Consider the following 13,431-nt stretch of genomic DNA (forward strand, 5'->3'; position numbering starts at 1 on the left):
GTTACTGAACCTTTGCTGACTTCAAGGACACACCTACTGGGATTAACTAATATATGCGATATAACATATGCGTTACAATAATTCAGATTGTTTCATGTTCAGTGGCATTTACTTTACCCGAGGAACCTGGTATCTTCCTGACCTTTGCTGATCCATCAGCAGCTTGAATGGTGTGTGTGGTAGTATCCATCTTCCTTGCTATTGGCTCTGACGTATCTGCTGTGTGTGTGGTGCTTTTTGAGCTCACTGTAGGTGGCAACATTTTCATTCAGTGTGGAGAAGCGTCCACCCGCCCGGCCTACGGTTCGTTGCTCACACATTTCCGTGTGTATCGTACGACTGAGCCGAGCGAGGCAGACGTGTCTTGCCTGCATATACGCAACAAGACAAGTGTACAGTAGTGTGAGCCTCAAGTGGTGGAACCGTGTGTTGTGAGCTGAGTGAGCGAATACATCCAGAACACGTGAAATTAAACGCGAGTGTATGCAGGACCTGTGGTTTATTTACATAAGCACGGTTTTCAGAAGGAAAAATATAGTAGAGGGATAGCAAAAAAGAAGGGTAGTTTACAAGAAGAAAATATCAAACGTCATTGCTGACCTTCAGTACTGACAGAACGAAGAGAATTTTTTATTTTTATTTTTCTGTTTTGCAAGCTTAAAATTGCAACAGGGAGGAGAGAAAAACATAACCTCAAGCTTTACTGCTAAACACGTTTTAGTTATTCTTGATTCAATCATAAATACTGCCATAGTATTAAAGAAAATTGTTTTTGAATGTGATTTTTGCGGAAACTTTTGCGTGTGGACTTTTCTATTTGATGGGCCTGGAGAAAAATATATCCGAGGGAGACAACAGACAATTTCCATGGATTTCTGCAGAAAATTTTTTATCAGGTATTGCTTGTTTTATGTAAATTTCTATCAGGTTACAAAAATTAATTAATAACTGTGTAAAGGGTTAGTTTAAGTGTTGCCATGTTTTACCTCCATTCTTATATTTATTATTTTGTGTTTTGCGACCGTATGAAATACCGAGGTCATCAATAACATGACCTGTTATTAACCACGGCCGGGGCTTGAACTCGGTTTAGTCATACAAGATCATTCCTAGCCATATAAGCTGTCCCTCACCACACTATGTCGTCCCACGAGAGCTGTATTATAGAATTTCCGTACAGGTCTCGAGATATTATTATTTATTATTATTAGAGACCGGATATTTACGCATTATAAATCTGGAAAATAGGCACTTAAAATTTTAAAAAATGTACTCGAAGTAGTGAATATATATACTCAATACAATTAAAAACATAAATTCAAGTCATAAACAATGTGAAAAAAAGATATAAAATCATAACCTACCTGTTTGTTAATATCTTATTTTACTGTATATATATATACACACATATATATAACGAAGTTTTGACATATATTCCATGTAGGCCTATATTTAGTACATTCTATACACCACTTTATCACTACACATAACAGTCCAAATGTTATACACTTTATCAGTACACACAACAGTCCAAAGTTTTACAGCAAGTTTTATCAGTGCAGTATAAAGTTTTACAGCATCTTATAACTACAAACAGCACTTTTAGGCCTATTTCTCGGAAACGACAGAATTCTTTCTTGAAATACTAAATTATATATTTTTCTCAATAAAGTCTGTGAAGAAACTGTATAGAATAGGCAACATTAGGCACTAAAGCAATTATTTAGGCAGGAAGCGGTGAAATAGATAAAATAAAATGGGCTTAAATTAAAATTATAACCCCCATATGAACTTAAAACGTTATTTTTCACTATATCTTTAATATTAAAGAATAGACATTTTGCCTAACATCCGGTCTCCAATTATTATTATTATTATTATTATTATTATTATTATTATTATTATTATTATTATTATTATTATTATTATTATTATTATTATTATTATTATTATTATTATTATTGCAGCATCATAGCCTTCTTTCTTGCATACGATTTATTTTAGGACTGCGACACGGTACCTTTCAACGATTTGGCCTCGTGGAATAATTGTTAGCTTCAAACGGCACACAACAACACTATACTTTGTGAGAACCATCAATTTTAGACTCTAAGGCAAAGCCAATCTTAGTTTTGGAGAAGAAAAGTTATAATCTGCAACTGTGCCACAAATTACTCTTAATCCTCTTAAATTCCGGCTTTTTAAGGTAAATTATAGACTGTCAGTCAAGCGGCTACAGCATCATCGTAGGATCATGGTTTGAAAAAATGAAATGAAATCTTTGAGTTTTACGTCCCACGGTTATGCCGGTTAGGCTAAAGGAGACGGTGATAATGAGTAATGAATGAAACGGTGGAATGAAGAAAGTGGGAGGAAACAGGAGAACCCCGAGAAAACCCACACACACGGTGTTTGTCCCCCACAAAGTTCACTCGGTGGGGATCGAGCCCGGGACCCAAGCACCAAGGACCAAAATGCCCCAGATTACCTTAAAAGACCCTGATCTAAGGTTAAAAAAATCCCTAAGACATCCCTATTTATCCTAGGATCATGTTTTGTACCTCATTCTGTTCAGAATAGAACGTCCTTTCAAACGGTACCATTCACATGTCTCCATCATATAGGCTATCTGAGGCGGGAAAATCGCGAAAAAGGGGATTTTTTGGTAATTAAAAAAAAACTTTTTTGCTCCTCTGCATCCCCCTGTGTTAACGCAGAGATCTGAAAAAATCTAAAAAAAATACTACTCGGTTTACTGAATGTGAAAAAATATGACAATGTTAGATTTCCTATTCCTAATTAATTCTTGGGATCAGCTGCTTACGCAGAATTTTGGTAATGTGGGTGCAAGTTGGGGAATCAGGGGCGCACTTACGGGGGATCCATCGTGTTCGTACCCCTCCCCCAAAACTTCTTAACTCAATATACATTTGTACACGTTCTTAATGAAACTATAGTTGTTTAACAGAGAAGTAATTGATCTAGCATGAAAATTTGGTCCTACACTTCATCTGTACTCTTTCTCTTATAAAAACAATCTAGTTCTATCATTTTTTTCTGAAAATAATAAGTGGAAATATTTGACAATTACTTACCGTCTTTTCGGGTGCAGAATAATACCCGTTCAATACTACATAGACGTAGTGACTTAGTAGTATTTGACCCCTCCCCCCCCCCAGAAAAAACTTGGACTCATCCAACAAAAAAAAAAAATTCTGAGTAATATGTAATAAATACGTTTTGGAAACTACATACATGGATACGCGTACCCGTAAACTATGGATATATTCAGTGAAATAACTGAGAAGATCTGCGAGTGTAATAGCACACGTTTCACAATGTAAACTACGTAAGTAAAAGAAGTAGTACAATATATTTATAACGACATTCGTCTGTTGAATGAAACCAAGGCTTTAAATTCTTCAAGACATCTTCAAAATTTGTGTTCATAGAAATCAACTTCTCAACAGAAAGCAACATGAGCACAGAAAAGAATAGACATTGAAAACTGAATGAATTTTTGTAGGAAAAGCGAGATCGGGAGTTCAAATGGATGCAGCTGCATCCATGGGCGCCCGAAGGTAGGGGCAGGGTGGGGTCCGGGTCCCTCTCTCGCTCGCGAAAATGTATACGTAATACAGCAAATCATGCATATTAAATACCAGAAATACCAGATGTAATATAGCAGCCATGGAGATATGCCCCCCCTCTAGAAAATTTTCTTCGGACGCCCCTAACTGCATCCACTGTGCAGCCGTTTATGCTTGGAATACAAGAACATCATTTTATAAGACATTGTTACTACTCTAACTAACCACTGGCATGGCAGCCCTTATGGGCGTGAGCCGCTCCAACGCCATCTGTTAGTGACCGGCTGAACTACGTCCATCCTAAGGAGGAATATGTGGTCAGCGCACTGTGTCGCCCTGTCTCTAACAGTCGTATCAGAAGCTTCCTAGACTTAGTGGCCAGCACGTCTTTTATTCACATGACACCCCAGTTTGCCTCATGACGTTGGGTGAACGCCGAAAATTGGAAAGCACTGGCTGGGGATCGAACCCGGGACCACGTGGAAGTGAGTACAATGCTCTCCACTAGACTGTCCATCTGTCACTATTGGGACCAAAATATTAACAGAAAGTGTGATTCGGTGTCTGTTGAATTCCTAGTTATTGCTAGATCCCATTTGGGATATAAGTACGTTAAAATTATACAAGATTATACTTTATTTGGAAACAACTATGTCGCAGATGATCAGGATGGACCAACTTGGAAAAGGGGAATCTGAAGACTTGAATTCTGCATGAATTTGCGAAACGAGATTGCGGGGTGTAGAGCTTTGTATCTATTAGCACAGAGAAAATAACCTTGTTGCGGGCCTGCTCACATGGGTAGATTTTTTTTTTTTGGGGGGGACAAGAATCCTTCTAGTATATAATCTACACCAGGGTCGTCCCGTCGATTTGTAGTGCCTGGGCGAAACTAACTTGCGGGATCAAGTTGTGCCAACTTTGACATTCATATCAATGAGAGTGATATTCTACTATGAGTGCACTTTGCGATTTTAATAGTACATACAGTGGTAAAAATATCTTACAAAATTATGGTTCATCATCTCTAAATATTTTGAAACCCAAAAATGAATCAGAAATAGTAAACTTGTTGTCTTTCGTCAGGCGCCTAACTTTTTTCTTCTATGGCGCGGGTCCCCTGGAGCGTGAGCATTGCGAGCCACCCACAGGACGGCCGTCAAATTATTAAATTTTTTCATCAGGTCACAAGCGTTTTGATAAAATTATCATACGAAATGATACGTCTAACTCACACCACACTTTTTATTGCGAATTAGTAAATATCGCACGTCGCAAAATTGGCAAAAATGAATTTCTCATATGAAGAGAATAAAAAAAAAAGTATCACTCCCATAAATTTGGGAAACTTCCATCTAATCCCAAAAGGTATGGTGAAAATATATATTGTTCTGAATCATTAATGCATAAATAAAAAGTTGTTATATTTTATTATTATTAGTATTTGGTTTCTTTCGCAAGGCTTCCATTTTATATTAGGTCGATTTCCACTATTCTTCTCCAGCCCAGTAGCAGTACTTTTTTCCCCCTCATGAAAAACATTTTTCCGCCTCGTAACTGAATTACATTTATTTGCACCTACTCCCTCTCCATCACTGAATATCTTGTTTCTCAACCACCAGTTCCTTGTGTTAAAACTTGCTATTCCTGGGGCTATATTCAGGCTGTTTACCCCTTCTGTTCTTGTTTGGGCGATTAAACAAATCATCTTTGAGTTATTTTATCTGGACGAACGAAGACTATGGTATACTCGCACTATCATAACGATTATAACCATGGCAACAGAAATATTGTTTGGCTATTTCTGGACAACACTGAGGAAGTATTGCGTTCATTTTGGAACATGAAAAATGAAATGAAATCTTTAAGTTTAACGTCCCACGGTTATGCCGGTTAGGCTAAAGGAGACGGTGATAATGAGAAATGAGTGAAATGGTGGAATGAAGAAAGTGGAAGGAAACGGGAGAACCCTGAGAAAACCCACGAGCACGTGTTTGTCCACAACAAAGTCCACACGGCGCGAGCTGGGGTTGAACCAGGGACCCCAAGCATCGGAGGTGAACGCTCTACCACTGAGCCACCGCGCCCCGTCTTGGAACATGATTTACATTTGCTGGATATAATGTCGTTCGGCTGCCCCCATTTCGTTGCAATTCTTAATCGTGTTAGGTTTGGCAAGCTGGGTTAACTAAAGTTTCAGATTTTGAATGACGACATCTCTTTTCGCAAATTCATGCAAAATCCAGGTCTTCAGATTCCCCTTTTCCAAGTTGGTCCATCCTAGAGCAACGATTGGAATTCGTCTGCGACATAGTTGTTTCCGAATAAAGTATAATCTTGTACAGACTAGGCCAATAATATTTTTAGTATTATATAATTTTTATGCAAATATCGACAAGGAGACATTGTTTGACATACCCTACAACACAACTAGATTAACAGATTGTGTTTCCAACAGAACATGTATTCCACATGTAGAGAGTAAAAATTTCCGTCCGGACATATTTTCTGATATTACATGATTTATCCGCATATTCTACCTAAGCTCAAGTGTACTGTCTATAGTAACTAAAGCCTGTGACAAACATCTTGGCATTTCAGCTAAACGAATAAAACGCAAGCTCTGACGCGATGTTGCTGAGTGCTAAGGAGTGTGGCTATGGCTAAGCAGACGAACTACAGCACGATCAGGTGGCAGCGGATAGACGTGGGTGTGTATAAGATAAACGTGGCAATACCGCTGGTCTCTCATTTGCTAGCAGCATTTAAAGGGAACTGGGAGCGCCGCCTTCAAATGCCAAGATGTTTGTCACGCCGTTTAGTGTAGTCAACAGTGGTGTATTTACGATTTTGTTTCGGGAGGCTTTGCTAACATTAGACCTGCAAATGTGAAAATTCTGCCAGATATAAGTATAGTAAATACAATTTCGGGGGGGGGGGGAGGTTTAAGCCCGGAAGCCCCCTAAATACGCCACTGGTAGTCTATATTGTTAACACTGTTTATACCATAACAGCGCTATTAATTTGTACTAAAAAAGGAGTTGTTAAAAAAGATTAAATGTAATTAAAAATATAAATAGAGAGTAGGCAAAGCCAACATGGTATGGTATTCACTTTTGTTTAGTCGAAATACGTGGGAGTTTATCGGGATCGCAATAGTAAAAATTATGGACGTGTTAATATATCAAATAATTCTTTCGATAAAGTGGATACTTTCAAATATCTAGGATCAATAGTAACAAACCAAAACCGTATTCACGAAGAAATTAAATGTCGACTAAAAGCAGGAAAATCGTGTTATTATTCAGTTGAAAATCTCTTGTTGTCGCGAATTCTGTCAAGGAATTTGAAGCTTAAAATATATAAAACGATAATCATGCCTGTTGTTCTATATGGTTGCGAAACATGGTCGCTTACTCTGAGGGAAGAACGTAGACTGAAAGTATCTGAGAACAAGATCCTGGGACAAATATTCGGACCCAAGAGGAACGGGAATGGGGAATGACGGAAACTTTATAACGAGGAACTACATGATTTATACGGTTTACCAAACATTGTTACGGTCATCAAGTCTAGGAGGCTTAGATGGGAAGGTCATGTAGCTAGGATGGAAGAAAGTAGAAACGCTTTCAAAGTCTTAACTGGAAATCCAGTCTGAAAACGACCATTAGAGAGACCTAGGCGCAGAAAGTAGAAACTGGATCCAGTTGGCTAAGGATAAAAGTCTGTGGAGAGCTTTTGTGAACGCGGCATTGAACCTCTGGTTTCCATAGACCATAGAAATGAATTAGTATTTAAAAATGCGCGCGGAAAATATTGTGTTTTTCAACTTCATAAATTAATTTCTTTAATCCTATTATCTTCTCTTGCATTTGTGGTTGTGTGCATTTTTATAGTTAATCTGCTTGATGGAATACTCTTACGACCATTTCTATGATTCTTTTTGGTTTGTTTGAGTGTGTGTCTGTGTATATATGTACGCAGGGTGGGAGGTGGTGTTTCAGGAACCGCAAAAAGAAAAAAATCGTTAGACAGTAGTGTAATGTGAATGAAAAAGTAACTTTTTGAACAAACACCGGCGAAATTGTATGCATAATGAATACACGTGTTGTATATATGGATGCTTCTCTTAATCCAATTTGGACAATCCCAGGCGAACAGAAGTGATTATATATGTATATTAGGTTAGGAAGATTATATGCAAAGTGGACCAGGAAAAACTTTGTTAAAAAGAAGTCACGGATTAGCAACCAGAAACTGTAAATAAGGTGTAAAAAAGCAAAAAAAAAAAAAAAAAGTATACTATCCTTGTCCTTTTTTTCTCCTATATGTTAATTTGGCATTTAAAGTCAGTATTTAAATATCATATAACAAGAATAGAAATTTAAAGAAACAAGAGACTCTAACATATGTTCGTGCGTAGCTGATTGGTTAAAATGCTTGTTCCCGGTCCTCAGATTCGAAGCCATTGCTCTTAGGGTTACAAAAAATTGTCATACGTATTTTGGGAATAGATTCGTTACACCAAAATAAGAAAAAAAGTTCATATGGATCTGTTGTCGAAAGTGCATAATTTACTAGTTATAGGGTACCGAAAACGTGAAAAAAGTGAACTTAAGAGTCTTCATCCCGGCGAAATTAAAATACCACTAATTTTACAGTAATTATGTGATATCTTCAAATAGATAAAAGATAATTGAAATATGGAACAAGAGCGCCCTAGACAATATTATTTTGCATGAGGTACCGTTAACATAAGTCACCTAGCGGCTTTCCGTTTTCAGCTGTTTAGAAACGCGAAAATAAATGCCGATTTTCAAAATGGCTCGAAATCGAAAGCAGATAAGTGAGTCGTGATAACGGTTTGTCATGTAAAATAATATTGTCTAGGGCGCTCTTGTTCCACATTTCGATTATCTTTTATCTATTTGAAGATATCACATAATTACTTTAAAATTAGCGGTATTTTAATTTCGCCGGGATGAAGACTCTTAAAGGTCCATAGTTCCACTATTATATGACCAACAGAAGTCGGGTCGAGACATCACTGAGGAACTAATATGTGAACTATTCAAACATCCATCTTTCAGGACCTTCGGTATTTGCAGAATCATTTTTAGAAAGGTTGTTTGAGAGTACTTGATCACTCTCCACCTACCTCTCTAAAAAAATTGGTGTGCAAGTACTGGAGCATTCTTAAGGTTGGTGTAAAGGGACAAGTTTTGCCAATAGATGTCACTACAGTCTTCGTATCTTTCTCGTGTATTTTTTACCTTTCACGAAAATTTACAATTTCTCTTACAAATTTCAACCTAGAGACTTCAAATTTTTAGAGGAGAAACTTCACAACTTATCGAAGGCAAACAGTCCGTGCCGATTTTTTATTTATAATTTTCTTCATTGTTGAAACAGTTGCATTCTTAAAGGTTAGGATATCCATTTCAACAATCAAGCTATTTCAACAACGAAGAAAATTACAAATAAAAAATCGGCACGGACTGTTGCCTTCGATAGGTTATAAAGTTCCTTCTCGCAAAGTTTGAAGTCTGTAAGTTGAAATATATAAGAGAAATCGTGATTTTTTGTGAAAGGTAAAAAATACATGAGAGAGATACGAAGACTGTAGTGACATCTATCGGCAAAACTTATCCCTTTACACCAACCTTAAACATGGATAGTTCACATACCAGTCCCTCAGTGATGTCTTGACCCGACTATGATTGGTTCCATAGTAGTGGAGTTATGAACTCTTAAAGTTTACTTTTTTTCACGTTTTCGACACCCTATAACTCCGAAACTATCCACTTTTGACCACAGGTCCATATGAACTTTTTTTTCTTATATTAATGTGAGAAATCTGCTCCCAAAATGGTTGACATATTTATGTGACACCCTGTACTAAAGTTTTATTACCCCAAACTGAGGGAAGAAATTACCCTAATGTATACTACTTCTTGCGTACAACAATTAGTGCCTCATGTGTCTTTTCTTCGCATTTTTGAAGCGATAAAACTTTAATTTTTTTTACTGATTTAATTTCCTTCACGAGTCGCCACTGTTCACGACCTTCAGACATGAGTAATAAATAAAAGAAGTAGTCATGCCGAAACTTGTAATTACATTCCATGAAATACCTATTTTTAAAAAAGGTACAATTGATAATAAATACATGTAAATTGTTACATTCGATTACTCATTATATTACAAAGTTTACAATTAATGTATTGACACACTTCTTATCTTTACGTGTGTACATAATAATGCACACTTGAAAACCTATCGTGACTGACTTGATTTTTAAAGCTTTTTTTTTCTTTCTTTATTTTTTTCAGCGATGTCCCTTGAGGATATCTACCTCCTTATTTATACTAAGAGCATTCCCAACTTATTAGTCAAGGTTTTTAAAGTGTAAAGAACAATCATAGGTAGAGGTGTAAGGGGAGGGGAATAAGATACGTGTCCCAGTAACATAGTAATTATCCGAAACAGACTTGTTTTGCTTTCTTAGAATTCCTAAGATTCGTGAATTGTAGGATGAGCAGTTGAAGCGGCTATCAGGTGCAGGAGTGGTTATGTTTACAACTTAAGTTTGCATGGTTAGCGTACCAGGGTTGGCTGGTTTAAACCTTGGTTTAAACCAGCTGGTTTCTTAAAAAAAAAAAAAAAAAAAAAAAAAAAAGCTTTAAATCGTGTGAACTTCATGGTGACGTTTCCACATATCAAACCATCCGCATTACGTTTATCTACTTTTCACCATTTAATCCAGGGGTCCCGTGTTCAATTCTCGGTCGAACCAAAACCCATCTTTCAAGTGTAAACCAAGTAGCGATTCGAGGTGTCCCTTTAAGCGAAAGTCTTCTCCGTGATAACCTTGGTATTTCATAAGAATGTTAAGCCTAAACATACGAAATGAAACCAAATTATATATTTCTACTTGAATGAATGCCTGTTGTTTTATAAAGAAGCCAAGCTTGCGTAAATATATCGATAGAAATTGGCAAAATTGATCAACTGCCTACGTAGCTTCCAACATCAACTTGGATTTGACTTTGTTTTAATTTTATTGAATGATATGTACATACCAAATTTGTAATTTAATACCTCAGTTTTAGCGTAGTGATTATGGTACGTTGACCTTAAAATTTTACATACAAATACATTGAAAGTAATAACAGGATTTTCCCAATGGCTAAGGCGGGAGTTTCGCGATTTATATATTATATAATTCTACGTGTGTAACTGTTTATCTTTTTGTCCTTCTGAAATGACTCTTGACAATTATATTAACAAGTAGGTCTATGTTGTAAAGATCAGTACAACGTATCTTTATCAGGAGTTCTTCGTGAGTTGAGTCGGCAATCGCATTTGTGACCAATTAGTCCCGGTTTCGTGTCCAAATGGACAATTTCTCTTTGGATGTAAGTCGAGAAGCGGTTTGGATTCCGCTTTAAGCTTATGTGACCCCTTCTAGCATAACCTTGTTGTTGCATAATAACACCAAGGCGAAACAAACTAATTTCTGTCCACATCTAATATAAATACATAGAGTAAATTATTTAAACAAAAAAAAAAAAAAAAAAAAACTGGTTTAAACAAAAAAAAAACGAGTTTAAACAAAAAAACTGTTTTTTTTTTCTATAAAAACCAGGTTTTTGCCAACCCTGTAGCGTACACACTTCGGTACGGAATACCCGGATTCAATTCCTCTTTAGGAACTCATGTGGTTGGGATTCCATGTTAAGCTGTAGGTTCATGCCTCGGTGCCAAAAGGGACACAAAACTCCAAATCAAGCAATTTAGTTTTGCACAATGTCTTTCAGAGGTAAAAACCTTTGGGGCTCAGTGGTAGAGCGGTTATCTCTCATGCGTGGGATCTTTGGTTCAATACCCAGCCAAGTAAGTTTGTGACAGACATCATCATGTCCGTGAGTTTTCTCGGGGAACTCCCGATTTTCGCACATCCTCATTCCACCGATTCTTCTATCATCATTCACTTGCCTTAAGCATCTGTCTCCCTTAGCCTAAAGGCCCTAACCGTGGGACGTTAAACTCAAAGATCTCATTTCGTCTAACTTGTTTTTTGGTTTCTTTGCAGTAATTGAATGTCTCCAAAAGAATCTAGGGTCGCGGTGGGTTAGTAGTAGAACGTTCACTCGATCCCAGCTCACGTCAAGTGAACTTTGTGATGGACAAACACCGTGTGCATGGCTTCTCTAAGGGTTCTCCCGTTTCCTCTTACTTTCTTCGTTCCACCATTTCATTTGTTTTTCATCACCATGTCCTTTAGCCTAACGGGCATAACGTGGGATGTAAAACTCAAAGATTTCATTTCATTTCTTAGCCTTAGTGTATAAAAATATTCTTGATAGCTCTCAATTTTATTTTTTTTTAAACTATATGTTATATTTTCTGCTGTTAATCCCAATATAAAATTTAGGAAATTTTAATTATCTAATACTATTATAAGAATAATACAATATAAGTATAGTGGGTTATTATTATTATTATTATTATTATTATTATTATTATTATTATTATTATCTTAATATTTTAATTATTTATAATAATTAAATTATTAATATAATATCGTAATGATTTTAATTATATAAATGATTCTGAAGAAGGGAAAAGTAGAATGGTCCGTCGAACATTCTACCGTTCGACCATGCCATTTACAACAAAACAACTTACATGTTAGTTGGTGGATAATTGTAAGTTATTCCTTGTAATCTGATTGATATTCGTATTACAATATATACCAGTAGTGCACAGAAGAAACGAAAAAAAAATGTTGATAAATAATTCTGTTTGAAAGTGTTCGTGTTGTTACTTTTTGACCTACAATATTACTTTAGAGTGTGAGTTAAACAGGATAATCCTACTTGATGGTAGGGATGAGAGTATTTGCGTTTGCGTTTTCGCCCACAAACAATTGCTAATGACCTCTTCATGGAACACGACCATAACAGCGAATGTTCCACAATCCATTCAGTTCCTTTTCCATCTTCTCCAGCAGGATGTGGCTATCCTGGTTTTCTTTGATGAAACACATTCTTGTATGAGTGAGGAGATGCATGTATGAGTGAGGAGATGCAGAGAATATCTTGAAGTCACTTCTTCTTCAAGGAGAATAATATAGTTGTCTTTTACTGGAAACGCTCTCTCTCTCTCTCTCTCTCTCTCTCTCTCTCTCTCTCTCTCTCTCTCTCTCTCTCTCTCTCTCTCTAGCGTGCTTTGTCCTACGAACATGGAGATTAGGATCCCTGCCCCGCCCTCCATCAGCCTCGATTCTTCTCATAGAGATCCTTAAGAGAAAACGGATGTTGGAAGCGCTAGTAACGGTGAATGATACAGCTATTTCATTCCTGGCGGAGTCGACCAGATTGACCTTCTGAAATCTCTTTTTCTTGAAGTATAGAGCGTATCGGTGCCATCTCCAACTATACAACAAAGACCAGTGAATATTCATCACACAGAAACTCTTAAGCATTTATAAGCAGTTATCTAAATATAATTCAGTGATGTTGACTTTTCTAAATAGTGTATTACAAATCCCAGTTGAACCTGGCAGAAATGTTAGGATTAATTTCTTACAGTTTCCTATTGTTTCACTTTTAATATTGCCTGGTATTTTCTATAATTGTTCAAAAAGTAAATTGAGTTTTGTACGGTTTACAGCTATTGTAAAGACGTAAATTTCACCAAATTGGTTAATGTGTTTCTAATTTTGTTGACATATCCGTACTTTGTTAACTCTTAACTGTTCCTAATTTCTAGATTTTAATATACAGGGTGAGTCAAAAATGTTTCCGATTTCAATGATTATTTATTTATTTTGTTT

At 36.6% G+C, this 13,431-nt stretch overlaps 1 protein-coding gene across 2 annotated transcripts in view; it reads left to right on the forward strand.

The window, feature by feature from the left end:
• The window catches only part of Hecw (Hecw ubiquitin protein ligase), a 379,179-nt gene that overhangs the window by 195,467 nt on the left and 170,281 nt on the right, over positions 1–13,431 (forward strand). Inside the window, exon 1 of one of the 2 annotated variants that reach the window (XM_081739551.1) lies at positions 30–896. The exons of the other annotated variant lie outside the window; for it this stretch is intronic. Within the exon in view, the coding sequence (XP_081595677.1) occupies positions 821–896 (76 nt within the window). The 5' untranslated portion in view covers positions 30–820. Of the gene's footprint in view, positions 1–29; positions 897–13,431 lie in introns of those variants that run through there. 2 annotated transcript variants of the gene reach the window in all.

The sequence above is a fragment of the Thermobia domestica genome, chromosome 15, assembly GCF_964235325.1.
Source record: "Thermobia domestica chromosome 15, izTheDome1.hap1.1, whole genome shotgun sequence".
Taxonomy (NCBI): domain Eukaryota; kingdom Metazoa; phylum Arthropoda; class Insecta; order Zygentoma; family Lepismatidae; genus Thermobia; species Thermobia domestica.